We start from the raw sequence: 26,778 nt of genomic DNA on the forward strand, positions 1-26,778 counted from the left end.
CCGGAGAAATATGTTTTATACATGTAACCTGCTGACAACAACATCTGAGGTGTCTGCAGGAACATGGAAGGCCCCAGTCCACGAAATCTTTAACGCACACCTCCAAAACCCAAATCCAAAAACTCAAGCTTCAGTTGAAAAAATACATTTACCCAGTGAAATAATGCAGCCTGCATTAAACATAGGTAAGTCCTAAAAATATTTTTAATGCACAAAATATTAGCAGGTAACGAGCTGACATTAGGAGCCTTTTAAACTCATTAACTGTAAGCCAGAAATCTGATCGATAGGTGATCAAATACTTATTACCTTCATGAAAATGCAAATTCATATATAAGTTTTTTGAAATGCTTTTTTGGGGACTTTTTTGTTATTGTTCTGCCTCTCACTGTTCAAATAAACCTACCACTGAAATTATAGACTGATCATTTCCTTGTTAGTGGGCAAAATTACAAAGTCTGCAGGGGTTCAAATCATTTTTCCATGACTGTTTCTGGTGTGTTAGCAGGGTAGTGATGAAGGCTGTCAAATTTGATCATAAGACAAATTATGGCTAAACTGCTCACATGTGGGGCATCAGTCCCTGTTACTTAGTTTGTCATTTATTTCATTTGAGCATTAAAAAGCAGGAAAGAAATTAGGAATTTTATATAGACTCCTTGAGCAACATGGCAGCTACAAAGAGATATCTGACTTCAACTCATATCCTTTCAGAGCCTGGTTCTGCTAGAGGTTTCTTCCTGTTTAAATTGTGTTTTTCCTTCCCACTGTCACCAAGTGCTTACGCAAAATTTTTTACCTTTTATTTTTGGAGTTTTCCCTCTTTTGTTTTAGGGTTTTTGCCCTACAATATAAAGGGGCAACTGTTTTTGTGATTTAATACAATATACTCATGTTTTCCCACTGCAAAATTAACTGCCAAACCTGAATCTATACAGTAAATGACTGGATTTTTTCATTTAAGTCATTTTATTGATAAATTAACATCTAAAAACGTTAGTACATCAGTTTCAGTCTTAGAATTTTTCTGGATTATGTCGCTTTTTTGCCTTTTTTGGATATGTCTGCTTTCCTGGAGTGCGAGTTAAAGCAGGAGCACAAAGAGAAATGTGAAGTGACAGAACAGCTTTGGTTACACAGAAGAAATTTAAAAAAAAAAGTTAGGCAGCTTCACACACTTTTTTAAACCCGAGCCCAGGAGGCTTTTATTTTTTACATTTTAATCTCATCATGTAAAAAATATGACCCTGTTCTGTTTGTTCAAATCCAGCAGAGAAATTGCATTTCTTAACCAGAGCGATACACACAGCCTACAGATATCAGTGCTTCCTCAGACCAAATAGCTTTATCCTCATCTCCCCAGGAAGCTGTGAGAGCTCACCACTGGCTGAAAGCAGATATTTAATCATGGTCAGATCTGGGCCAGGTTTCTGAAGATGTTTGTTACCAAAGGGGGAACGTCTTTATCTCTGTGAGAAAGCAAAAAGCTGCAGACTCGCTTTAGGATTTAGATTTTCTCTACCAAGCCTTCCGAGAAAGAGGTAGAGAAGAGAAAGGGAGTTTGTGCTGTGATCTAATGGCACACCGTAATGACTGATCTCATCACTATAAGCTAAATATATAAACCAAAGATCTGGAAACTGAAAATCTCGACAAAGGATAGGAAATCAGAGGGGTGTGCAGGCTCAGAAAGTGAATACAAGCCTCAGATTAACACAATATAACTGGTTAATGTGTATCGTGTAACATTTGTAACTCGTGCCATATAATAAAAATATACCAAACGTATGAGCTTAACGCAAAGAAGCCAAAGGAACGCTGTGTCACTGTGTTTGGCAGTGTACACAGCGCTGCATGGAAGAATGTCAAAAGAAGATCTTCTCTACCTGGGTTGTATCCAGAAGTCATTTAAATAAAAGGAATAAACATTATCTTTCTTATCAACTCGTTTAGTGTTGATGTTTGCCTTTTGGGTTTTTTGTTGCTGTTGTTGAAAGATTACTTTTTTCATGTGCCTGAATTTGGTTTTACTTTGAGATTTTGTTTCCGTCCTCTGTGATTATCTAGCCTGCCCTCATCACCTGTGAGCTAAATTGCTCTGATTTTTCTTTAATCTTTAATGAAGTGCTCTTTTATTGTTCTGAGAATTTATGTGAATTTGTGTATTCACTTTTCTTTGCTTGTAGCATTTGCTGAATGGCTGTAAAGAAAGGCTGTCATCGTGGGTCACCTGCAGATTAATATGTCAGGGTTTTTTTTGTTGTTGCCTGTGCTAAACCCAAGGTGGAAATCTGCAAGTCATCATATAGTCACAAGCTGCACAAGGTTTTGTGGTAGACGATGAAAAGTACCTCACATAAAGGGAAATGCAGCTACACTGAAGATGACAAACTTGTGATAGGTGTGTGAAGAGACAGAAGGTGATTCTCTAAGGAGAGTTTTTCCAGTGTTTTTGTCAGTTAATTGGGGATCTCACAAGAAATTTGTAATTAAAAAAGAGATGTACCAGCTGATAGATGCTTCCCCACTAAACCCAAATGATTACCACATGTAACGGAAACAGAAAAAACAGTTTGTTAACAGTTTATAAAGGTTATCGTGATTAATAAAATGAGAATATATGAGAAAAAAGAGACTGCATTCAAATAAAATCTGAATGCATATTCATATATGTATATACAGTATGTAAAGACTGATTCACATCTCAGGAAAACAAACCAAAGCACACAGCCAGGACAAGTCACTCCTTGCCCTTGAAAAATCCAGCGAAAGCCCAGCCTTACACCTCATTTTATATCTGTGGTGAGGCCTGAAGACAGCAGTTCAAAGAGGCTTCCCATTCAATCTAATAGAGCTTGAAAGGATCTGTGAAAAGGGATGAAAAAAACTGCCTGAATCCACATGTGTGAGACCTTCACGTGGTCAGGATGACCAAAAGCTATATGTGCTGCCCAAAGAATGTGCGTACTTTTGTGAATGAGAGATCTAAGTTTTGGCTTTTTATTAAACTTTCAAACAGTTCTGTTTGAAAGTTTAGTATTTTTTATCTACAGTGTAGATAAGAAATACTTGTTTTATCCATGTAAGGCAGGGGTGTCAAACATAAGGCCTGGATGCAGGAACCATGGCTCAATCCACCCTGTCTGATTGCTTTGGAGAATGTAAAAACTGTCCAGAAAAACTATTTATTTATTTATTTTGGTCAATTTTACAATATTGTCAAATGTAAGCCCAAATAGCTGTGCTGGCAGGTTTCTTTAGATCCTTTCCCAAAGTCAAGAGTGCTTGAAAACTTTATTTAAAAGCCATAAAAATCACAGTTTGTTGGTTATCCAGTTGCTACCCAGTCATATGCAAAGTGTTAAGGCCAATGTGTGACCCACCTGTCACTGAGACAAAAACCTCAATACAGAGCAGTAAATTTAGGCCAGACAAATGACAAATATCAAAAACTAACCAACCCCAGTTACCATTTTAATTCACTTTTTTCTCTATATATAAATAAATGAATTGCTGTTATTATTGAGGCCCACCTGCAGTACTTTTGTAGTCCACTAGGGGCCCCCAGGCCACACTTTGGGAACCACTGCTTTAGATTAACGAAACATTTCAGTATAACATAGAGACATGAGACATATTGTCGAAACTGCACTTCACTTTCTTAAGACATCTCAGGGATTTGTATGTAGTTAAACATCTTTACAGTGAAACAAACGGGGACGATTTGGCAGTATCTTTTTAAAGGTTATTAGGCAACGGTTCATACTGACTAACAATCAAATTGGACTGTACCTAGTGACTTTCACACCGTTGATATAAAGTCTTAACAAAGGGGTCTGAATGCTTCCTGAAGCAACTATATGATCTAAACAGATAAATTCAAGCCAATTACATGGCAACAAGCCAATGGAAGACAACCTGCTGAAGTTCACACCGAGCATCAGGATGGGGAAGAGAGGAGATTTAAGTCACTTTAAATGTGACATGGCTGAGTGGTTTGAGAAAATGAGAAACTGCTGATGTACTGGGAGTGTTCCAGTATATAAGGTTGACCTCCCCAGTCACCAGATCTCAGATCAGTAGAGCACCTTTGGCATGTGATAGAATGGGAGAATCAGACAGTTCAGTTAATAAAGCAAGTGAGTGTATTTGAGAACAGCTGGATAAACTACTAGTGATGTATTCAGGATCTAACCACTGTTGCTGTGTGTTATGAACGAGACACTCCAAGTTTTCTTTTATAATAATCTCTAATAATATATTTAAGTAAAAAAACAGAATATTTACAGTTTAGATACACTTTTTTTTTACAAATTATAATAACATTTACATATAAATATAAAGGAACATTTTATAGTGCTGTACAAACAGAACACACAAATACACAAAAAAGTCAATTACATCAGTTTGTTTTTGTAAATAAATGAGTTTTTTTTTATCGACAGTGTCGTATGTCGTTTTTCATTTCTGAAAGAAGAAACAAGAAAACATTTCTACTTTTTCTAATGTTAATTCAGTTCTCACGGATAAGCATACATCGCAGCCACTAGTTTTGGACGTTGCACCCAGAGGAAAAAGTTTGCCTGCAAATGGCACAAAGATGAAGCTGATAGTTTGCTATGATTTTGACATTTGAGCATCAGTTAGCTGCATCTGGTTGGGACGACACATTTGGGACAAAGTGGACAGATGGGAGTCTTTTTGAAGATAAAGGACAGCAAGCCTGTCCCAGTATCCACGTTTACACCTCAGTACCTCCAGGTAGTCAGAAATCTATTCAAACCAATCAAGTTATCAGCATTAAAGGAACTGAATGTTTACTTTTGGACCAACTTTAAGAACGACTGAATATCATTTAAATCTGAAGAATTGTTTCCATCATCATCGTTTTTAGTCTCACAAATTAAATTATGTTAATCCTTATGAGATCGATACTAATATGTATATCTGATGATGTGTTCTGGTTGGTATGAGGAGCACAGATGGTCACTGAGAATCATAAGAATGTATTTGTAAAATTAAACTTAATTAATTATATGTAATAATTATCTGAATTACTTTTTTAATACTATTCAACTTCTGTGCTGGCATCATTAAAGTTCTTCTTGCTCTCATCCATTTAAGCTCAATATTAAAGCTATACTTTATATCATTTTCAAAACTTGTAAACCATCCATCCATTTCCCTTTATCTATGCGCTGGAGTGCTGGAGCCTATCCCAGCTGTCACAGGGCATGAGGGAGAGGACAATCTAGGCAGTTTGTTAGACCATTGCTAGGCCAACGCAGAAACATCAATGTTTTTTAATGCTAGCATTTGGTGTCACAGCGCCCCTTTGTGGCCAAAACACATCACAACCATTGCTCACTTTACATGAAACATCAGGAATTTGCAGCAGATTTCTGATTTCCTTTTACAGATGCTTGATCCCTTAGAGAGTTTGGTAGATTTTTTTTTAGAAAGTTTTCCATGATGGAAATATCTCACTGAGTGTAGATTTGTCAAGGTGAGAGTCTAGTTTGTATAGTTTTCTCCATGTTTAAGGTGCAGTCCAGTGCACAGTCTTCTGCACTGATTTCAGCTGCTTTGGTGTCCTCTGGTTTCAGTTACAGTTCAGTAAGCCGCCTGTGAAAGTGCTCACGTCTTTGTGTAGGGCTTCTGGAGACACAGTGAGCCGTGGTGAGGAAGAGGTCGGTAGTGGTAGTGTTCGATCAGTGTAGACAGATTGGGGAAGGTCAAATCAGCTTCCAGAAATATACAGTCACCCTGCTAAAACACCCAACAGGAAGCTTTATTAGTCTGACCTGTAACTTACTTACAAAACATAATAGGCACTTATACCATACAGCTAAAATACAACAGCAGGTTTCTTACCTCTTCAAACAGTCTGTAGTTTCTGGCTTTGCCTATACTGATGTCCCACACCACCAGCACCTGGATAACACACCAAAAATGATTTTATTTAGGCCTAAATATCAGAAGCTCTTCTATTATTATTAAAATAATACTGTCTACCCACAAACTGTAAAAAATAAAAATGAAGTATTCAGAAAATGGACACATTTATTGATTAGATCATATTGACTGTTACTGTTTACAATTATTATTAAACCTTTTACAGCAGCGAGATAGATTTTTCAGCCCAGAATGACAAAAGATATTTCATATATGGCAATCATAATCATTAGCTTTCAGAGCTTCAGAGTTACTTAATGTTAAGTATCTATCAGTAACACAAATTTCCATTATGCTGTACTGGAAACTATTTTTTTAAAATTTATTTTTACCTTTGTTGTTTTGGTTCCTGATTTTCTGATGGCGTACAGTCCATCTTGTGGAGGAGTTGGACTCTCTTTGAATAACCTACAAACAGAAAAATGATCACCGGTTATGAGTTATCAGAGGAAAACATAAAGCAACTGCCCCATGTTAAAAGTCACTTTAAATTTAGCACTTAAATAAGTAGTAGTAGTTCAGTTAAAACTGAAGTGAGGCTCATAGAAAGAAAAACACACGCAGAAAGAAATGCACTGTTTTGCCACTACAGGGCAGAAAAAACAAAAAGCAGCACTGCTTAGTTTACTGAAGAACCGTTTCAGCTTCCAGCTAAATGTAAAAACTAAAGGTGAGATACGTACTTTTCTACGAAGCTGGTTTCATTCGAATCAATGAACACAGAGTCTGGCAGCTGGACCTGCAGATACAGAAACAACTGATTAAACTCAATTCATTACTGATACTAGGCTCTCACGAGGCTGAGATCTCTGCTCAGATATACAGCAGTGAAACATAAAGAACAAAATTGTGTGTTATAATAACTACACAGGTCACATAAAGATACTACAATTTAGATCATAAGCATGTCGGCCTGGCACTGCCTGTAACAAAGCATGGCTCAAATTTCAATATCTTGTTTCAGTGTTTAATAAAAATTGAATTGCTTCAACTTCATGATTTGAAAAATTGGCATAAAATAGTGTTGTTTTAGCAGAAAATGAGATTATTATGATTGGATTATGACTTCCTCCCACCTGAGCACCTCAGAATCAGCTGATGCTGTGATTTTTGTTTCTTTTTCGTTTGCTTTAGTGAATTTTGAAGGCAGTTCATAAAGACTAATATGCAGCCCAGATAAAATGACTTTTAAAACAAAAGGGATTTCCCTGGGCTCAGTCATGATGATACAAGCGGTTATCTAAAGCAGCATGTATTTCCACAGTAATTTAGCATTTTTATCAGCTGACACATCATTTCAGTCTCTCTTACATTCTCATAGTCTTCGTCAGAGTCGTACGCGGTCGAGTCTCGTTTCCTCCTGAAATCTGCAGTTTCGTCGTTGATGGAACGGAAGCTCTGGCCCTCTGGAGATGTTCTTCTGGTGAAAAAACATGCCTTAGTGATGCAGGGAAACTTTTATGTTGTCTTTACATACCTATTTTATACAGGAACCAACAAAACAGTGTCAGTAAGACAGCTTTAGAATGATTGTGGATGTTTTCCTTTCAATTAATTTTTTGATCATAAAAATCAACCTGAATTTCACTGTTTAAGTCAGACTTACTGAAACGGTGTTCCTGGCGACTTGGGCCTGGGTGGAGCCGTTGATGGCTTGACTCCTACTAAAGGTAAAGGAGGTTTGGGTATAGATGGCTTATTGAGTAGTCCAGGTTTAGGTAGCGGGGAGTGTGAAGGGTGACTGGAGGACATTAGATTGAGAGATACATTTGTGTTTGGGCATGGTGGAACCGGCATGTTCGGCTTATTACGGCGGTAGCTGTTTTCTAGTGACTGGCTCCCGCCAGAGTGAGGGGGACAGGGGCCATTTAGGATTAGCCTGTCTAGTTTTTCACAGATGGGCAAAGTAGCTGGTGACTGGACTGAAACAGACGGCGTAGGCCTCCAGTCTCTTTTGTCATTTGCTGTTACTCCCACGGAGGTTGACCTGCCTGGTTTCTTTGCATTGGGAGGAATAGGTGGAGGTGTGGAAGGAAAAGGATTCTGTAAGTGAGGGGCAAAAGGTAAAGGTGGGGGTGGGCCTTTGGTAGACTCCTTCTTTATGCACGGAGAGGGTGGACAAGGTGAAGGTTTCCTGTGGAGCGGAGAGGTAGGGGCTTTCAGTTGTAATGGGATGGGAGGGTGGAGGCTTTTTTGGCCTGGACTGGAGTCTTGATGGTGGGGGAATGTCACTGGCACAGGTGGAGGAGGGTAAGAGGGCGGTGGACCTGTGGGTCGACCTGACGAGGTAATGAATAGAGAGAGTCAGTATTGCTTCCTGTTTCAGGTAAAGATCTTTGTGTTAAGGAGCCATAAGTACAGGGAAAGAATATGAGGTGGTCACCTGAAGATGTTGGCGAACATTCACTGTCTGGCTTCAGATAGTCCTCCTCATCGTCATCATCATCGTCATCACTGTAATCTTCACATAGAAAGAAGAGGTGCAACAATTTATTAATGCACAAATGCCATATAAGCTTTTATCTTATCCATGGATATTCATTATTGCTGTCTTACTAATTTCGGTGGTATCAACAAGATGTTTCACATCCATCGGCCTCTCGATTGTGCCATAGAAACTGTCTGCATCTGAATCTGAGTCACTGTCACAAACAAAGATGGAGACATAATTAACAAATAATATGCCAAAAAATGGATTTTATTGACTGCAGGCTCACTGAGATTTCAATGAAAGTACGCGAGCAAGAAAAATCTAAATTAGGTAGAAAAGGTCCCACTGAAAAACGTAGATGACTAATGAAGCATAAATGGTATAAAATTATTTTTAGACACGTTTTTCCATTATTTTTTTTCTTTCAGCTTTTATAGAGGTGGTCACACTTGCTGATGATTGGCTAACTGTGCATTTAATTGACCACACCTGGCTGCTATTACCTCTTAATTCCTATGGAAGCAGTAAGGCTGTACTTGGGTTTTCACAGCACTAAGTACTTTATTTGTCCCATGTCTGTAGTTTTCTTACAACAATGCATGTATAATCTATATTTTTATAGAGTGGTGAAATATGACCGAGTTCGCTGAGGTTACCTTGGTAGGTGGGACTCTTTCCTGTCGTTATAGTGGTCTATTTCTTTCCGAAGGTATCGCATCCATTTCTGTAAGACATCAAGCAAAATACAACACGTGACAATGTGAAACTGCAGCATTTAAATTAAAACAAACCCCAAACAATTTTAGCATAAAGACTGAAATAATACCATAGTTGAGACAAAGGCAAAGACTAAAAATTCTTCTCAGGCTCTAAAGTTATGCTAAGTTCTCAATAAATCGCTTGGCAGGGAGGTCAAATTTTTGTACTCTTACCCTCCTCTCATCCTCACTGGCTGCTGAGAAGAACCACGTCCTGTGTTTCTTACTGAAGTGGACGATCTTGAAAGGAAAAACATTGCTCGATGTTGTCTCCTCTGCTGCTCTCATCACTCTGAAGAAGAGGACAAATGTAAGATATATTAGTGCTCCACATTATTTGATGTCATGGGAAATGTGCAATAACAGCAACAAAGAACACCTGGGTGCTGCTAATGAGCCCCCTGTAATTGATATAATACAACCTTATTTGGATGTAATATACATAAGTATGAAAGAGATCAAGGAGTTTGTTGTAAATAATTTTAGTCTGAATTATTGCTGAATCACTGGCATTGATTGAGGCTGGGATCAGACAACCTTCTTCCCTCCTTAAAGCCCCATTCACACATACTGTATAGACTAGGAAATGCAACAAGATGGCAATCACTCTCTGTGGGGAAGCCCTGAAGAAACATCCTGAGCTTCTTCACCATCCCTTCATCAATCAAATGTCACAAAGCAGCAAACATGAGGGAATCTAAATACGGCGATGTTTTGATGGGGATGTTTGCCACACTTTTTGTGAGGCAGCTGTTATCTGCTAAGTGTTGCTTCCTGGGGACTTTTTCAGGTGCCCTGACAGCTGCCTACTGTAAACACTCCCTCCCTCTCCCTCTCTCTTGATGGCAGCCTGGCCAGCTATCTACATATATTTGTTCTTTTCAGTTTTAAGAACACTCCTTTATATACCCTTGAGCTCAGGTCTAACATTCCTGGAGCTTCAGGTGTACTCGGTACTGAAGGCCCATTTTTAAAGCAAGTACTTAACCTTTTCCTGCATTAAACCTTATTATCTACAATTACCATTTACATAGATGTCATGCTGTAATAAAGCTTAAATTAAACCGGTGGGATGTGAGCGTCGCTGGAGCTGAGACCCAGAATAATAAAGCCCCGAATAAGCACACAAGTATGTTTATTTATGTAGGAAAATGTCTTCTACTGACCTGTTGTAGCCATTGAGAGAAAACGCCCCCTGTGGTGCAGCAGAGGTACTGCTCTTAAAGTAGTACACGCAGCCCTTGTGGATGATGATGTACCTCAGTGGCCCTGTAAGGCAAGCAATATGTATTAAGAATGTTTTCATGGTGGTGTAAAAGGTGCTGTATCAGTGATGAGAATGTAAGTGGATATTGCTCTTTCATGTCTGCCTTTCAACTCACATTTCATTAGGCTGAATTGGCTGCCTCCCTTCTTGTGGAGGTATCCTGCAGTGGCTACCCCTCCTGGCATGGTGAGGAGGTTCTGAGCCCCAATGGCTCGCATTGGCACCGGCCAGCACATCTCTGGAGATGACATGGTTCTACGGCAGAGCAAAGGACAGAATATTTTTCTGTCAGTCAGGTGAAACTGTAATCTCTCTAGTCGCACAAGATCGCAGAAATGAATAAGGAAATGAACGCCAGCATAAATAAGCTAACAAACAAAAACCAAGTAGCTTCAAGGAGGCAGCACAGAGGCAGGACCACATCCTCTCTGCTAGCAAACCTGCTTCCTATCCCCTTTAGCTTGAGGACGTTCTGAGCTACATCAGCTCTCACACAGAAAACTAGAAGGGACTCAGCAGTTCGTAACAAAACAAAAACATGACTTATTTGTTCTCCCATATACCCTGAAACATATTTGGAGCAGAGATGGCGATAAGACCACCTCAGACTTAAGACCGGCCACTCAAAACATCCAACGGCGAAGCCTGTTTTTGGGCTGTGAACGCTCATAGAAGTGGAATTATAAAGTGATGAACAGATTAGTACTCATAAAACACCTCTCTACTCAGCTGTGCACTCAAAGCAGCTTCTACTACAAGTCTCATTCACACAGTCACACATTCATACTGAGCTTTTATCCAAGCCTAAGTGCTTTCCAACATTTATGCAGGCAGCAGGGGAAACTCGGGGTTCAGTATCTTGCCCAAAGATTAGCCGTCCTGGAAACACCTAAACCAAATAACTAGTCCTGAGCAGAACCATTTCTCAACAGCTATTAAATATTAATTATTTCATGATTTATATCATCAATAAAAAAACAGCATTTATTTTGTAGAATTAAAAATCGGTTAGTTAATGACTGCCCGATAAGCAGTCATGACAGGGAGTGAGTAAAACAAAATGACTATTTCACTCCATTTCTGTTAATCTAAAATAAATTACATTTATTACTCAGTCAAATTCCATAGTAACATGAGTAATGCTCGGCTACTAGTCTGGTGTGAATAGGAATCTCTAATCATTAGTTGTGAATCAAAAGTCACAAACTAAAGACAAACAAATTGTGACACTGTCAGAAATGAAGGATTAACTAAGATAACATATCATGTGCTATGAAACTCTATACTGCTAATGGGACACATGCCAGTGGACTAGCAGATGGAGAGTTATAGCCATGCTGTGTCCACTGTGCTGCTCAGGAAATGCTGCCTGGCTTGGGTAGCTCACCACAGCTGGACAAAGATCACTAAAAGAATGAAACATCTTTTCGTCAATTTCAAAAACTTTTCTTCTGCAAATTCCTGCTCTTACACCTGATGCAGGTGTTGCCTACCTCCTGTTGAGCTTCTTGGTGAAGATCTGAATGGCAGCGTTCTTCCTCAGTATGCTGACTGTGGAGGCTAACATAGTAGAAGCTAAAGCTGGCAGGATATCCATAATAGAAACAAGAAACCTTTTGTTTCTTTCCTCTGTGGCATTTACTGTCCCATCAAATCCAAACTGAGGGCGATTTAGCCATCCAATTTTTAAGTCTGTCTTATTTTCTGCTTTTTGCTGCAGCTCTCTCTGACGGCCTCTGCTGATATCTATCTGTCTCACTCATAAAGACACTCAGACTAAGGTGGTGGACCTACGTAACAGGAACCTTGAATTTTTGCATGGGCAAAGGCACATATTTAGTTCACACAGGAAATGCATAACATCCTGTGTCCTTTTTTGAGTCTTCAAGGTGTAATGTGAAAAAAAAAAATAAAAATGTGGGTGTGATAGAAAGAGACAGGGGGGTGGGGGTAGTGAAAATAAACATTACTTCATGATCTAAAGTGTTTATGTATAACTTGCAGTTTATCACCAGCATCTGCTAGCCTGAGTTGGAAAGAAGTCAAGGAATGAAGTATTTAGGAGGATTTAGTTGGTGCCAAAATCCACCCCCTTTCCCTGAGATAAAAAGACCTTGAGAATTAAATGGGCATGCATTCATTTACTGATGTTGAAGCGCAGATCCTGGCAGGGCTGCTTTAAAAAAACAAGACACCTTGAAAATGACTCATGCCAAAGTCAGTTTTTGTGTTATGCTTTAGACTTCAGAGTATTTCAAATAAACTAGGTGAGGCGATGATGAATGAATGAGGATAAACACCCCACACTTTAGAGTAAAATTTAATTACATGCAGGAGATAAAAAATAAAAAAAGAGCGACTTAAAGCTCTGCTTATTTCTGAAGGTCTGTTTTTAGAAAAAAATAAACTGTTGCAGGAACGTGGGCTAACTGGGATATCTTTGAACATCAGGACTTGGAAATGTTCACAGACGGTGTCCTCTGCTATATAAAACACTGCATAGACACTGTTACAGCAGTCAAACGGATCCGGGCTTATCCCAACCAAAAGCCCTGGATGACCCGGGAGGTCAGGCAGCTGCTGAAGGAGAGGAACATTGCGTTCAGGTCTGGCAACAGGGATTACTACACCACAGCCCGATCCAACCTGAAGAGAGGCATCAGAGAGGCAAAGGGGGACTATAGGAGGAGGATCGAGGACCATTTGAAGAGTAATACCAGCCGGCAGGTGTGGCAAGGCATCCAGCACCTAACCAACTATAAGATCAATCTCGGAGCTGCGGACGGTGACCTGGAGCTGGCAGAGGAGCTGAATATCTTCTTTGCCCGCTTTGAGACCAGGGTACCGGAGGTATTGGAGCCACAGCAGCAACACGCCACCCATAGCAGCACCACCCTCACCCTGGAAGAGCACGAGGTGAGGCGCATGCTGCAGGCTGTTAACCCGAGGAAGGCGGCGGGTCCTGATGGTGTGCCAGGTCGAATATTGAGGGATTGTGCAGGACAGCTGGCTGGGATCTTCACCAGGATCTTCAACAAATCCCTCGCACAGGCGACTGTCCCACTCTGCCTGAAGTCCTCCACCATAGTCCCCTTGCCTAAGAAGCCCCACATCACCGGCCTGAATGACTACAGACCGGTGGCACTCACCCCAGTGGTAATGAAATGCTTTGAGAAGCTGGTCCGCAGACACATCACAGCAGCCCTGCCCCGCAGCCTGGATCCACACCAGTTTGCCTACAGAGCAAACCGATCCACGGAAGACGCTGTAGCCACAGCACTCCATGCTGCATTAACTCACCTGGAAGAGCATGGTAGCTATGTGCGGATGCTCTTCGTGGATTACTGCTCAGCTTTTAACACCATCCTTCCACACAAACTGGTGGCCAAGCTACAAGACCTGGGGCTTCCATACAGCACCTGCATGTGGATCAATAGCTTCCTCTCGGGCCGTAGACAGAGAGTCAGAGTTGGCCATCACACATCCTCAGCCCTGAGTCTCAGCACTGGCTCACCCCAGGGCTGTGTGCTCAGTCCACTGCTCTACTCTCTCTACACACACGACTGCACTCCTCGCCACCACAGCAACATCTTTGTGAAATTTGCAGATGACACCACAGTGGTGGGGCTCATTTCCAAGGGAGACGAGTCTACGTACAGAGACGAGGTGGAGCAGCTGACGTCATGGTGTAAGGCCAATAACCTCCTCCTCAACACTTCAAAAACCAAAGAACTCATAATAGACTTCAGAAGGAAAAAGGCAGAGATCCAACCACTATTCATAAATGGGGACTGTGTAGAAAGGGTGGCAAGCTTCCGCTTCCTGGGAGTCAATATAGAGGAGAACCTTTCCTGGAGTGTGAACACCTCCGAGCTGCTGAAAAAGGCCCAACAGAGACTGTACTTCCTGAGAATTCTCAGGAGGAATAACATCACACAGAGACTGCTGGTGTCCTTCTACAGAGCCACCATTGAGAGTGTTCTAACTTACTGCATATGCATCTGGTACACTAGCTGCACAGGGGCTCAGAGGAAAGCACTCCAAGGGATCATTAACACCGCCCAAAAGATCACTGGCTGCCCTCTCCCCACACTGGAAGTTCTACACAACGCCCACTGTTTTAAAAAGGCCCAAAACATCATAAAAGACACCTCACATCCTGGCCACTCCCTGTTCGAACTGTTGCCCTCAGGCAGACGGTACAGGGCAATCAGAGCAAGGACTAATAGACTCAAACACAGCTGTTATCCAACTGCAATAACACATCTGAATACTACAAAAAAATGTCCATCACGCCACTCTTGTGTTAATCTATGCACGGTCTGAAGCATGTGTGTGGGAATGTATGTGAATGTTTTACTGTTATATCTTATTAGTATTTTAAGTATTCTATCTATTTTATTTATTGAATTTTATTGTTTTATTTATATTTTGATATTGCTAGGGATGATGCAATGATCGGGGACCATTCTTAATTTCGTTGTTCTCATGACAATGACAATAAAGTTTCTGATTCTGATTCTGGGCCCCTTTGACTCAACCAATGACAATGTGGTTTCCAAGACATTGTTTGAAGCATACTGTTGATTCAAGCATACTGTTTGATAGTTGGCTAACCTGCTGTTAGCCAACTAGCAAGTGTTGGGTAACACTAACACAACAGCATGGTTTATCATAGGATATTGTATGCACTTACACTTGTTAGTTTGACTGCACTCAAAATAGCGAGCACAAAAACAGAAGTAGGTCGTGTCAGAATCAACTAACCACAGCTAGCATGTTTACATATGTCACACATGCTAGCGATTAGCATGCCAGCTCATGTAGTGAACTATTTGCTCTAATCTGTAGCACCATTTAGGGTGTGCATAAGAGCTCCTCCTCTGTTAGATGTTTTAGTGACCAGGTAACTGAATCATTTAAAATCAGCCTCAGTCTCTTATATACCAAAGAGATTTAGAGGAAATGTATTTATTCTGCTCTGAATATTCTGAATGGTGAGAATATGATCGAACATAATTAAACAATATTGCTTGATAATGAAGATGAGGAATAGAAATATTGCAACAGTTTAGACTGAAGAAGCTGTGGTTAGGGCAAAGTCTGCCAGGACTTGCAGCAGCTCCCCCGCTCTGGCAGATCCGCTCCACATCACCACACCCTGGTCATAATTCAACCAAAGTAGCCTACTTTGAGAACTAGAACAAAATGTATTTGCACGGACAGATGGAAGGAGTTAAACCTGTTAGCTGATAACACATGCAGGCCTCAAACACATCACAGGGTGAAACTTCAGCCTGTTTATGACCTCAGTCTGCCCTCCTTCATATCTGTGTGTGTGTGGGGGACTTCAAAAGGACATACCAAAGCTATCTCGTGGTTCGTTTTTCGCCTGGGCCCATGTCATGTTTACTGATAACTATCTGATACAGACCTCAGCACAGACACAAACGAACAGGCACGCCAGACATTCTGCACTTCATCTCATCTCAGCCCGAGTGAGGTCAGCTGCCGCTTATCATCCGATACGGATTTCATGAAGTCCTCATCTTCACGACAGAAACAGCACGATGGCAATGTGACTGCGTACTCAACACCTTTATGTTTTCTGGGAAATGTGTTAATTCTTTTTCCACTGGAGAAAGATCAGAGTCAAAAGTAGTAGTGGGAATTTGTGGGAATTAGCGAACCCTCCAAACCCCCACTGGTTTCTTCTGCAGTTCTCTCCTTGAACTCATGTTTTGTTGTGTCTTTTGTTCAACTCTCATAATCTGCATGGCCGTCAAACTGTATTTAAAAAAGAAACCAAAACATACATGCATCCAAACATCCATAAGCCTCGTATGATACCTAAACTTAAGTTACCTAAGTTACTCAATCATCACTGTAGCATAGTTTGCACACAGTTAGCCAAACAATCCCACAGGTAGCACTGAATATTTGGCCCAAATGTGGCCCACATCAGCACATCTTGACTTGGTTGCTTCAACTTAGCCTAATAATTCAACTTTGCTCTCAAAAATCATATTTAATATCATCCAAATGAAGACATTCTTTAAATATAGCAGAGCAGAGACGGCATGGAAAGGAAATCCTGTCCAAATAAATAAAAAAGAATTTCCCCTAGTAGTGTCGCATTAGATCACTTCCTAACAAGTAAAACAATGAAACACAAAGTTTCCCCATCAGCACGCTGACAGGCTTTCTGGATGCTGATATCACATTTGCTTCTCCCATCATGTGGTTCTTGCATGACTTATTTAATGACCAAAATTCGGTGACCAGAAAAAACCCCATAAAAAAAAAACAAAACTTCTGCCAAATACAATCGGGCTTGCCGTGGGTTCATCCTGAAAGAACAAAAAAAAGGCAGTGTGATTTAGCTTCAAACCCGCTCACCTCAGCTACTGCTTTTTTAAAGTTCCTGAAGAGATGCTAATCAGAGAACTGCTGTTTCTCAGGAAGAGACTCACAGCCCACATACCAGACACATTCAAACACATTTCCTCTCTGGACACAAACACAATGTCTGCCCCGAGCGGTAGTTTAAAATTATCTTCCACATTTAAACTGTGTGCCAGTGCCTATTTGCTCTTCACCTGAGATGGAAGTTAAAGTTTAGTTCAATGCCTGCAAATTAATCAAGAGTAGAAATCAGCAGACATCGTGACAAAAGTAAATAGAATCCAGCTATCATTCACGTAGCATCTAAATTTGTCTTCCCGAGAAGATGACTGTGAAAAAACTACTGCAGGAAAAAGACAAAGACAACGAAATGCCGGGCCAACGATTCAAGTCGTACACAACGTGTCCTCATCTCAGATACGCTCTCCAGCAAGCTGAAGAAACTCAGAAGAGGGCATGAAGACACTATAGGCTGCATGGTGTAATGTGTGGACTCATGTTAGCAGGCTGACTGTTCATTTTCAAATTGAAATTGAAACTAGTTCAGTTTTCGAATGGAAATCCCCCGATGATTCAAGTCCTAGGAACTGTTTGTGTGAGCTCATAGAACAGTGCTGTTGCAAAGGAATACAAGCAAACTCTTTCTAATTAACAGAATACAGCACAGTATGTTCCACTGGATGACATTAGATTTCAAATTAAATGGGTTAAAGTTGTAACTTATAGTGATACAATATAAATTAAAACAAATGCAGAGACTTTAACATGATCTTTTTATTGAAGAAGCTTTCTGTGCTCAACCTAACTTATCCTCATATTATGGGACCTTTAAGGCACAGCTCAGGGGAAGAAAACCTTTACTGCCAAAAGTACTCCATGATTGAAAAGCCTCGTTCATCCACCAGCATGGATGTGAAAAGCCTTAAATTAAACCTGAGAAGGAATACTTCCCCTCTCTAATGTTTTCATTGGGTTTCTGTATGTTTTTGTACACCGGACCCTAGCCATTACAGAAACACCTCTAAGTTCCACGAATGTAATGCGCAATGTTAATCTTGTGGGACTTTAATCAGTAGTTTAACTTGATTGAAAATCATAATCACATTTCTGATGTGTTGCAAGGCTTGTTATATAAAGATATCGAAAAAAGCCATTCCTAGATACACTGCACATGCAGATAGTAGCAACATATCAGTATCATATGAGTAATTATATCCTGTTTATTATCTGTTTGACTGTAATGGTGACCATATTTCAAAATGCCGCATGATATAGTAATACATTAGAAATTTAATTCTCTACAGAAGCCGTAAACCTATCAGGAGTTGACAGTCATAGATCAGATGAGAAAAATTGTCGTTCTCTCATAGACTTCTATACAACCACAATTGTTTACACAACCAGAGGAGTCACCCCCTGCTGGTCTTTGGAAAGAATGCAGCTAAATCCCCCGATTTATAGCAATATAGGAGTTGGATTTGTGAGCTGCACACACAACTGCTATAAAAACCAAAAATCAACTAGAGGAGAGGCTTGTGTGGTTTTTCCTGTTGCGTTCTTTTGTTGTGAGCTATCATTTTATTCACAGACCACAGATCAAACTAAGATGTGCACAGACGCATACACAAGTCCATCACTGTCTACGTGTCACAGATCTCGGCAGCTGTCAGGTGTCTACAACAAAAAAAGCACGCCGCTAACCAATGTCCACGCAAAGTGCGTGCTTCGTGCTTAGACCAGATAACGAAGACCCTCACTGCTCACAACCTCAGGCTGACTCAAAGGTCACAGGTAACCGCCGACACAGCTGCAGCCAATGCAGATTGTCCCATCCAGGAAACGGTGTCATTGTGCTGTGTTTGATGTCTGCAGTGAACTGCACCTCCCCTATGACCGACCACAATGGTTCCTCCATTAGTTCAGCTTCACTTTTTGCAGGTGTGAACACATGAATAGAAACTTTGGGTTTACCTCAAGTCATCAGTGTTCTTTTACTCACTTCTGTGAAGCTGTCCAGGTGATAATGATTAACACAGCTAAAGTGTTAACGGCACAGATCTTATAAATTTGCTTGCTGCTTTTTCCCACGGATACCTTCTTAGAGTTGAGAATACTTTTTATAAACACCATCATGTGTTACTTCCAGGAAATAGCCCTAACCAGCCTTAATCTGGATATATCTGTAACTTCAATAAAAGATGGGTTTCTTCTTTTTGACATGTGTGATCTTTCATCAGGTTTATGGCCCAGATGCTGAGCAACCACCGATTCTAGGGGCCTTTTTCTTTTTTCTTTTTTTTTTAAAGCTTTTATTTTAAGAAAAAACTACAATCATTAAGTTAGCCAATGTATGTACAGTTGAAAGAAGTTAAAAATGGATTAAAGAACCAGTCATTAAGATCTTTAGCTGTTCAGCTGATATGTCTACTAGTGTTAACAGGGGAAAGAGCTGCTGTAGATTGGGTACAGTCAAAATTATTGCAAAAGTGTGCAATGATATTTTGAAATGGTTGATTTAAAGAGATGGGCTGGGTCTTCAACCAGCCCCACACAAAGTGACTTTGTTGTCTCAACATGGTAATAAAACAGCAATAAGACTGAGTCAGCTATCAGTTTAGAAGTGAATGGGGTCAAGTTAGCAACTACATACAGTCTGCTTGTGACAACATAACAATTAATACTCATGAATTGGAGAAAAGCGCATATTTGTTGCATATCTCCATACACAGAAATTCAAATTAACTAACTACATTCAGAGTCCAGGATTTTAAACAGATATTCAGAAATTCCTCCAAAAATAGTGACCTTGTTGCTGCAGAATGGCAATTTAACTGCAAGACCAGAACCAGAATACAACCAGCTGGCAGCCAATAGAGTCTAGTCCTACTCTACTGCAAAGAGACGCTTGGCAGATGAGTGTTTTCAGTGCAGTCAGTGAAAAAACGATCATTTGGAGACAGGTTGCCGGTTGATGATCTGTGCAATCACCTTGTGATCAAAAGTGGTTGGCACAACTGCTTTCAATCGAACACCAACAGCAAGAGCATTCGATGGAGTTGCTGCACAACCACTGTCAAGAAGTTGCTAAAAAAAAACTCTACAGTGCTCTATAGTGTGAGACCTGTACCTGCAGGTTAAACATTAAAACTAGTTGGATTTATATGTTTGAGAATTAGAACAGCTTTAGCTTTCAAAAAGCAATACTTTGTGTATAATTTTGGCACTGTAGCTTGTGGAAATGTCTGGCCTTTCCAGTATCATCTCCTCGGTTTTTAATGTAAAATGAATTCAGAGAACAAGTGACCACCGGTGTGTAGGACTGTTTGGTTTTTTATTAACACGGAAAATTGGAAAAGCAGAAGAGAAACAGAAACAAGTCTTTTGCTCTCCACACACACACCTGCAGCGATGGGCTCATAGAAAGCTGAAATAGTAAAAAGCAGGTCCTCTTTCTCTACCTGCATCACTCCTTCCTGTGTCCAAATATGGCAGTGCCACTCAACAGGAACTACACCATCGTCACACTTCTGTAACGGCTGCAGGAAGGATTCCTCTCTGACTGATGCACACAAACACACAGTCTAAGTCTTCAGTTGGAAAGATTCAAAGTGTAAAAATCCTACAGTAGCCGTTTGTAACAAATTACAAACTGTAATTTAGCAAGAAAGAGAAAAAGCGGTGAAGAGAAAGGTACACCGGATGAAAGGAAGGAAGAGAGATAGGATTGAGATTCTGCCGTCTGACTGCATGCCCACCCTCCCCCCACAACGCAGGGGTCGAAAAATGAGAACTCATTTCCCGTAAATGTCTCCTCGTTCTCTCTCTTTCTAACGCAAACCTTGCTGAGGAAATACCGAGGTCGCAGCTGATGACCGTCATGGAAGCTTATCTCCACTGACAAATAAAGTGGATTTTTCTCTGAGGAATCAAATCACCAAAGCTAACAGACTTGGTTTAATTTACCGTATAAAATTCTTTTTTAAAAGCAAACATGGGCCATTGGCAAAGTATCGATCGCCTGTTTTTAGAGGTGAAAGCAATAGATTACAGCTAGCCCAGTTTTTGTAACGAATTCAGGCTATTTTTTGGATGCAAATACTCAGGAAATACAAGTACTTACATTACACTTTGCATGCTTCGTTCTTCCTCTGTCCCCTCAGTGTGCAACAACAACATTCCTGCTTTGACTTTGGTTTTTGAAGAAAGTTGGCATGAAAGTTTCATTTTAAAGCCTCACACCTACGTGCTTTCAGCCTCACCTCTGTGTGTCTGCACCCTCCTGTTTCTCTTCATCTCTTATGCATTCTCTTACAGTTTACAGTCTCACAAACACACTAGGTGTGATTTATAACTGATGACTTGTGTTTGTTATGACTGAGAACTTTTACAGTAGCTCAGCCCTGTTACTGGTTGCTCCTGCATAATGTTATGTAAATCAGTCCTCTCTCGACAAAGTATTCCCAACTGTCTATGTTGTATTTTTGTTATATACTAAATTTTATGATAACGATACCACCATTTCTAGCTCTGTTTTCATACTCTTGGACTCTATTAAAGTAGCTTCACAGTTCATAATAATTCTTAATCATCTTATACTGGAATTTTGGTGAAGTTTTAACCTTTGCGAACAAAAGGTTTAATATCGATCTCTCCTTTTGAATGAGTGCCTCTCATACATGCAATAATCCTTTCTGTCATCGTTGTATTTTTACTCAGTTGTATATAGTATTTGTATTTGTATTCTATTTTTATCTTATTGTATATTTATTTTATTTTATTCTACTGTATATAGTATTTTATTTTATTCTATTCTGTACAGTTGTGTACTGTATTTATTCTTATTGTATTCTAATTTTTGCGTCATAACTTTTGCACTGTCCACTTCCTGCTGTGACAAAACAAATTTCCCACGTGTGGGACTAATAAAGGTTATCTTATCTTATCTTATCTTAATACATTAATAATATATATTGCATCTTGGATTTCTAATTATGTTAGGATATTTATTGGTTATTTAAGTTAAGTTATTTAAGAGGAAGTTTTGTCTTAATGTCATTATGCTTGCATAATGTCGACAAAGAGTCGCAAATCTTGAATTCCTAATCCCGATAGAGCACTGAAGCAAGTTATACTTAGTTATACACAGATTATTTTTTTGTTTTTTTGCACCACCACCTGTGTTTGGAAACCAAATCAAGCTCTGCTGGTAACCTTAAATTAAAACACGTTCCCTTCAAAATCATTTCTGTTGGTCTCACAGATGCTTTCTGTCTGTCCTGAATGAGAACATGTGTTTTGGAAACGTTGTGTACTTGTGTACATTGTAGTTAACTTCAGCTGTGGGGTACTGAACTGCTTTTTGTTTCTTATAGTTTTACGATAATGTTGGTTTGTCAAATGTTCCTATGTCCCCCCTGTTACGAATAAAGTTTCCTTTGGCGTTGGAGCCACAGCTATGGCGGCCGCAGAGCGAGAACAGTTTCATTTCCTGCGAAGCTCGTGTTAGAAGGCTGGAGATATGGTGGGCGCAGATGTCCGTGTCCTGAGGTTGTAGTTTTAGTCAGGATGGTTACTTTCACAAAAAAAACTACTCAGCTAGCCTCAGGAGAAACCTCCCTTTTGAGAAAAATGCACCCAGGTTGTATGTTAAAAATGCTAAGTTGAGAGTGACACACCTGTCTCACTATTGCCATAACCAGGTGCATCAAAAAACATGTGTTTTTGAGGTTTTGTGAATTTTAAAACACCAAAAACAGATGACTGCATTTTTTGCTTGTTTTGCAATGTTCAACCTCTAGACATCTCAGATGCAAAAATAACTGTTCAGGTCTCCAAGAAGTGAAATTATGAAAATGAAGAACTTGCTCTCCCCAATCTCCTTACAAAACTTACTAACAGAGAAGCAGGTAAAATGCTTTCATACATTAATATATCACTCTTCAAATAATGCCACTCACTGTGGACCTTTCATCTTGAATTAGCATCTATCTGTCAAAAATGTGACTCAGTTTTTTGGAACTTGGAAGTGTTTTTTTTTTCTTGCTGTTTACATCCTGGACACGTATCCACAGCTTCAGTGGGTAAAGTCTGTCATTCACCTTGTGAAATATACCTACTAAAGCTCAGCGCGTTCTAAAATAAGACATGACCTAATGTGCCGTGTACTGTCATGGTATTTTGTAACTTGGTTACATCATATCTAGTCTCACTGCTCCTGAGTGCAAACATACGCTCTCTCACATCTTTTCTTTTTGCTTTACTGGAAAAAATATTACATCAGTGCTAATTTTTTTATTCCTGATTGTTTTATTTATTAATTAAAACATCTTGTTTGTCCAGTATTTACTTGATACTCCTGCCATGCTGGTTTTTTTTTTGACTGCACGGGGACAAGGAGTGCTAAAAGTGCAATATGTACTACTTTCACTCCCTCATAAATATCGCTCGAAATAAGCCAAGTTAATGTCCGTTTTATTGAAAAGTTGTAAAATTCATCTGTTTCAAATGCAGTGTGAAAAATGTAGATGTTCGCTTTTGACTTTCCGACTTCTAAACAAGATTTTAACTTTTCTCAGTACTTTAGTCTGAAATGTTGCACTTCACTTAGGAAATCTTAAATTTGCTGTTTACACATTTCAGACAGCAGAGAACGCAAGTTCAAATTCCATTAGTTAGATTATTGTGACAACCAGATCAAACAGCAGCCAGTAAAGATGGTACAAACCTCACTCTTACTTGCGTGGTTTTGCACACCTGAGACCACCGATGATACTCAAGATCATTCAAAAGAACCACTAAATACCAGATATCTGCCACTTGATAAACACAAAAACCAACTAATGAGATAGTCACTACCTCAAACGAGTCTCAGAGCTGATCACCAAACTCAGGCTGGTGAGGACGTGTTCAGTGAAAAAATAAAGATACCAGAAAAGCTGTGTCAGACCCAGCAGTGAGGATAATGCCTGAACTTACATGATGTCCCTTTGTTCCCGAATACACATCCTGGTGCTTGGTTTGGAGCTCCGTGCAAACGACTTCTTCTTCTTTACCGAAGGAGCAGACATGTCGGCGGACATGACAGCGGCAGTACAGGATAATATACCACCATAATTTTCAACCCACGTGGAGAGACGGATATACGGTTGAATGGACTCAAAGTAGAAAGAATCGAGTCAGATTCAAAATCATAAGAGTTGTTATGGGTGGAAGCATGAAAACAGAATGCAGATGAATGGAACTGGAGAAAGGTGTTAACGAAGAAAGAAAAAACAAAAAATAATGAAAGAAATGGATAGATGAGCAGAGAGAACAATCAGCTGTGTCGATTAGGAAGTCTGTTGATGATCTGAACCCCTGATACTCCACCAAGCGTTTCCTGAGGGGGGCTCCTCCTTTAGCTCTGGCACTTCATTGGCTGACTGCTTTCAGCATGTTCCTTCCTGCTTCCTCAAAGACAGCATGCGATAGGCTGCCGCTTGTAGCCCACACTTCTGCAAACACATAGCTCACACACTTGGACACCCAGCTCCTGTGAAAGAAGCCTGGGGACTTTCCGTCGCACAGGACTGGAACAATTCAGAGGTCAAGCACATGGACGCAGACACACAAATGCATCTGAAAACACACACTGAAACAAAGCCGTTCCTCTGTGAGGTTACAGGTGATACTTTCTAGTGTGTAGTAATTCTAAGAGACCCTAACTTCCTTTTGACTCTTAAAACCGACCTGTGGGCACTTTATAAAAGACTAAGAAGGCCTAAATAAAACAGATAAGCTTAGGCAGAAAGCTTGAAGAACGAGTGTTCTATGAGTGTTGCAGTGCATAAATTTGTCACTGATAATGTCTTTCAACTCAGTTTTAATGATGTAGAATAGCTGTGGCAAACATAAGGCCCAGGGGACTAATATTGGGCCGACAGAGACTGGAATCCAGTCTAATAGACGTTTTTTTAAAAAGTGAAGGAGGGCATAAATTTTGATCTTTAAAAATACGGGTCAACAACAACAAAAAGGTTATTCTCTGTGAATTGACTGTGTGCACGTTAGCATATGCTACTTCCGGTGCGGAAACTCCTGTGGGGAGCTTTGTTTCCGGTGTCCTATTCGGGCCCTGTTTACGCTCCAAAACAAGTTAAGCAAATGAATGAATCAAGCGGCGATTTGCATTTCTATAGATGTCTTGGGCATTTACCCAATATGTCTGTAAATGATGTTCATCGACTTGTCGATATTTTTCCCCCGCGCCTCAGAGAAAAAGAGAAAAGAGATTCAAATGTTATATTTCTCAGCTGTCCCTCGTTTATCGCAGGTGTTATGTTCTAGAAATAACCAGCGATAGGTGAAATCAAGTAGCCAATTTTATTTTTTGACGAAGCAAAACATTTCGTGGACATCGTGGACATACAGTACTGCACTTCAGAGTCACACTGCTAGCGATCGATGCAGCGATTCTGTACAGTACAGGAGAGACGTCACGGAGGAGATCGTCTGCAGCGATCAGGATGCAGGACACAATGTGACGTAAAAAAAAAAAAAGCATGCAAACTTGCACTAAAAAATCCGTGAAACAGCGAGGTGAAAGGTGAACCGCGTTATAGCGAGGGACCGCTGTAATTTTGAAGGTAAGTCACAACATACCCTTCGTAAATACTAATGTATAGAAACCCTTACCAGCAATCATTCATTTTTTGTGTGGCTTTTTTCACGGTTTGTTAACATGCTGTGTAGGTGTGTACTTGACTAGCTGATCTCAACATAACGGGGAAACATCTGGTTTGACTATTCTTCACCTGTAGTTTGAATGCTGAACATTTGCCTGTTTAAATCATAAGACCAGTCACTATACAGAGATGTGCTTCTGAATGTGGACGATGTGTCTTCTGCTGCAGTGATGCAGTTCTGCTTGTGTTGAGTGATGTAAACAACTGATCGATCTAAACTCTTTAGACGTCAAAATTGATCATTAGATTTTTTATGACACAACAGTGGCGAGTGTTCCCACTTTCTGCTCTTTGTAACTTAACGCGATCTTTCCGTTTTCGAGTTTTGGACATGATTTTGGAGTATATGTTCGCAGTAGCGATTGACCGCAAAGTAAAGCTACCGGAAATGTACAACCCCACATCCGGTCTCAAACCAGGAAGTTAGCATTTTCTCGTGCACAGGGTCTCTTAGACTGGGCAACAAGCTACCAGAACTATTTCTTTATTTTACACAGGTATTTCTCCAAGAGTCGTGCTGACAGATCGTTTTTTCTATTTACTGTTGAGTATATATCCATAGTGTTGCAATTGCACTGCAAAATGAGTCTGACATCCCTGATCTAGACCCCAAAATATTATACAGAGACAATAAACCAGTCAATCAGACATGGCTTAGAGTACATCAGCAAAAACTTGGTGATGGTGGGGACGAGATTGCCACTAGAAGCCAATGCGCTACAACCGACTGGGAAGTGAGGGAAAAGATGAGCGGAAAGAGAAGCACAGAGAAACTGACAGTGAAACACAAAATACTGGTGAGAGTGAGAAAAGAGATCTTTGGAGGAAAAAGGCTCAGTGCATCATGGGAAGTCCCCCGAGCAGCCGGAGCTTGTAGCACTGAAGCTACAGGGTGGTTCAGGGTCAGTTGATCCAGCCCTAACTTTTAGTTTGAAGCTTAAAACTAGAGCAGGCATCTCTATCCTAAACCCAGACTTTCTCAGTCTCACTTTGCTTCCTCAATAGGTTCTCGTGCTTATTGTGTTCACAAATTTTAAAGACTAACATAAAAACAATAGTCTATATTTTAGTTTAGTTTGAATTTTCTTTATTTTTTTACAAGGCTGGGTTGAGCCTTGTATTTTAGTTCACTAAAATAACTTTTATATCGTAGGCTACAGAAGTCTGGAAAGTTCACCTCTTTTTAAATCCACAAACCTCACCAGACGACAGCTCTCTGACTTCTTCCCCCCCCAACAT

The 26,778-nt window shown here is 40.1% G+C and overlaps 1 protein-coding gene across 6 annotated transcripts in view; it reads right to left on the minus strand.

Moving 5' to 3' along the window:
* Positions 1 to 4,714: 4,714 nt before the first annotated feature.
* Positions 4,715 to 26,778, minus strand: part of sh3bp2 (SH3-domain binding protein 2) — a 32,454-nt gene continuing 10,390 nt past the window's right edge. The window contains exons 1-13 of one of the 6 annotated variants that reach the window (XM_085463141.1): positions 23,792 to 24,153; positions 10,527 to 10,666; positions 10,311 to 10,413; positions 9,319 to 9,436; positions 9,043 to 9,110; positions 8,512 to 8,597; positions 8,339 to 8,416; positions 7,562 to 8,234; positions 7,267 to 7,375; positions 6,639 to 6,694; positions 6,288 to 6,363; positions 5,875 to 5,934; positions 4,715 to 5,766 (exon numbers count right to left, since the gene is read on the minus strand). In XM_085463141.1, the coding sequence (XP_085319267.1) occupies positions 5,638 to 5,766; positions 5,875 to 5,934; positions 6,288 to 6,363; positions 6,639 to 6,694; positions 7,267 to 7,375; positions 7,562 to 8,234; positions 8,339 to 8,416; positions 8,512 to 8,597; positions 9,043 to 9,110; positions 9,319 to 9,436; positions 10,311 to 10,413; positions 10,527 to 10,666; positions 23,792 to 23,895 (1,800 nt within the window). In that variant the 5' untranslated portion in view covers positions 23,896 to 24,153 and the 3' untranslated portion in view covers positions 4,715 to 5,637. Of the gene's footprint in view, positions 5,770 to 5,874; positions 5,935 to 6,287; positions 6,364 to 6,638; positions 6,695 to 7,266; positions 7,376 to 7,561; positions 8,235 to 8,338; positions 8,417 to 8,511; positions 8,598 to 9,042; positions 9,111 to 9,318; positions 9,437 to 10,310; positions 10,414 to 10,526; positions 10,667 to 11,904; positions 12,159 to 23,791; positions 24,154 to 26,778 lie in introns of those variants that run through there. The other 5 variants (XM_085463139.1, XM_085463145.1, XM_085463144.1 and 2 more) reach the window with 5 other exon arrangements.

Source organism: Copadichromis virginalis, linkage group LG7 (genome assembly GCF_057382275.1).
Source record: "Copadichromis virginalis isolate Kocher_CV1m ecotype Utaka linkage group LG7, C_Virginalis_male_GT1.1, whole genome shotgun sequence".
Classification (NCBI taxonomy): domain Eukaryota; kingdom Metazoa; phylum Chordata; class Actinopteri; order Cichliformes; family Cichlidae; genus Copadichromis; species Copadichromis virginalis.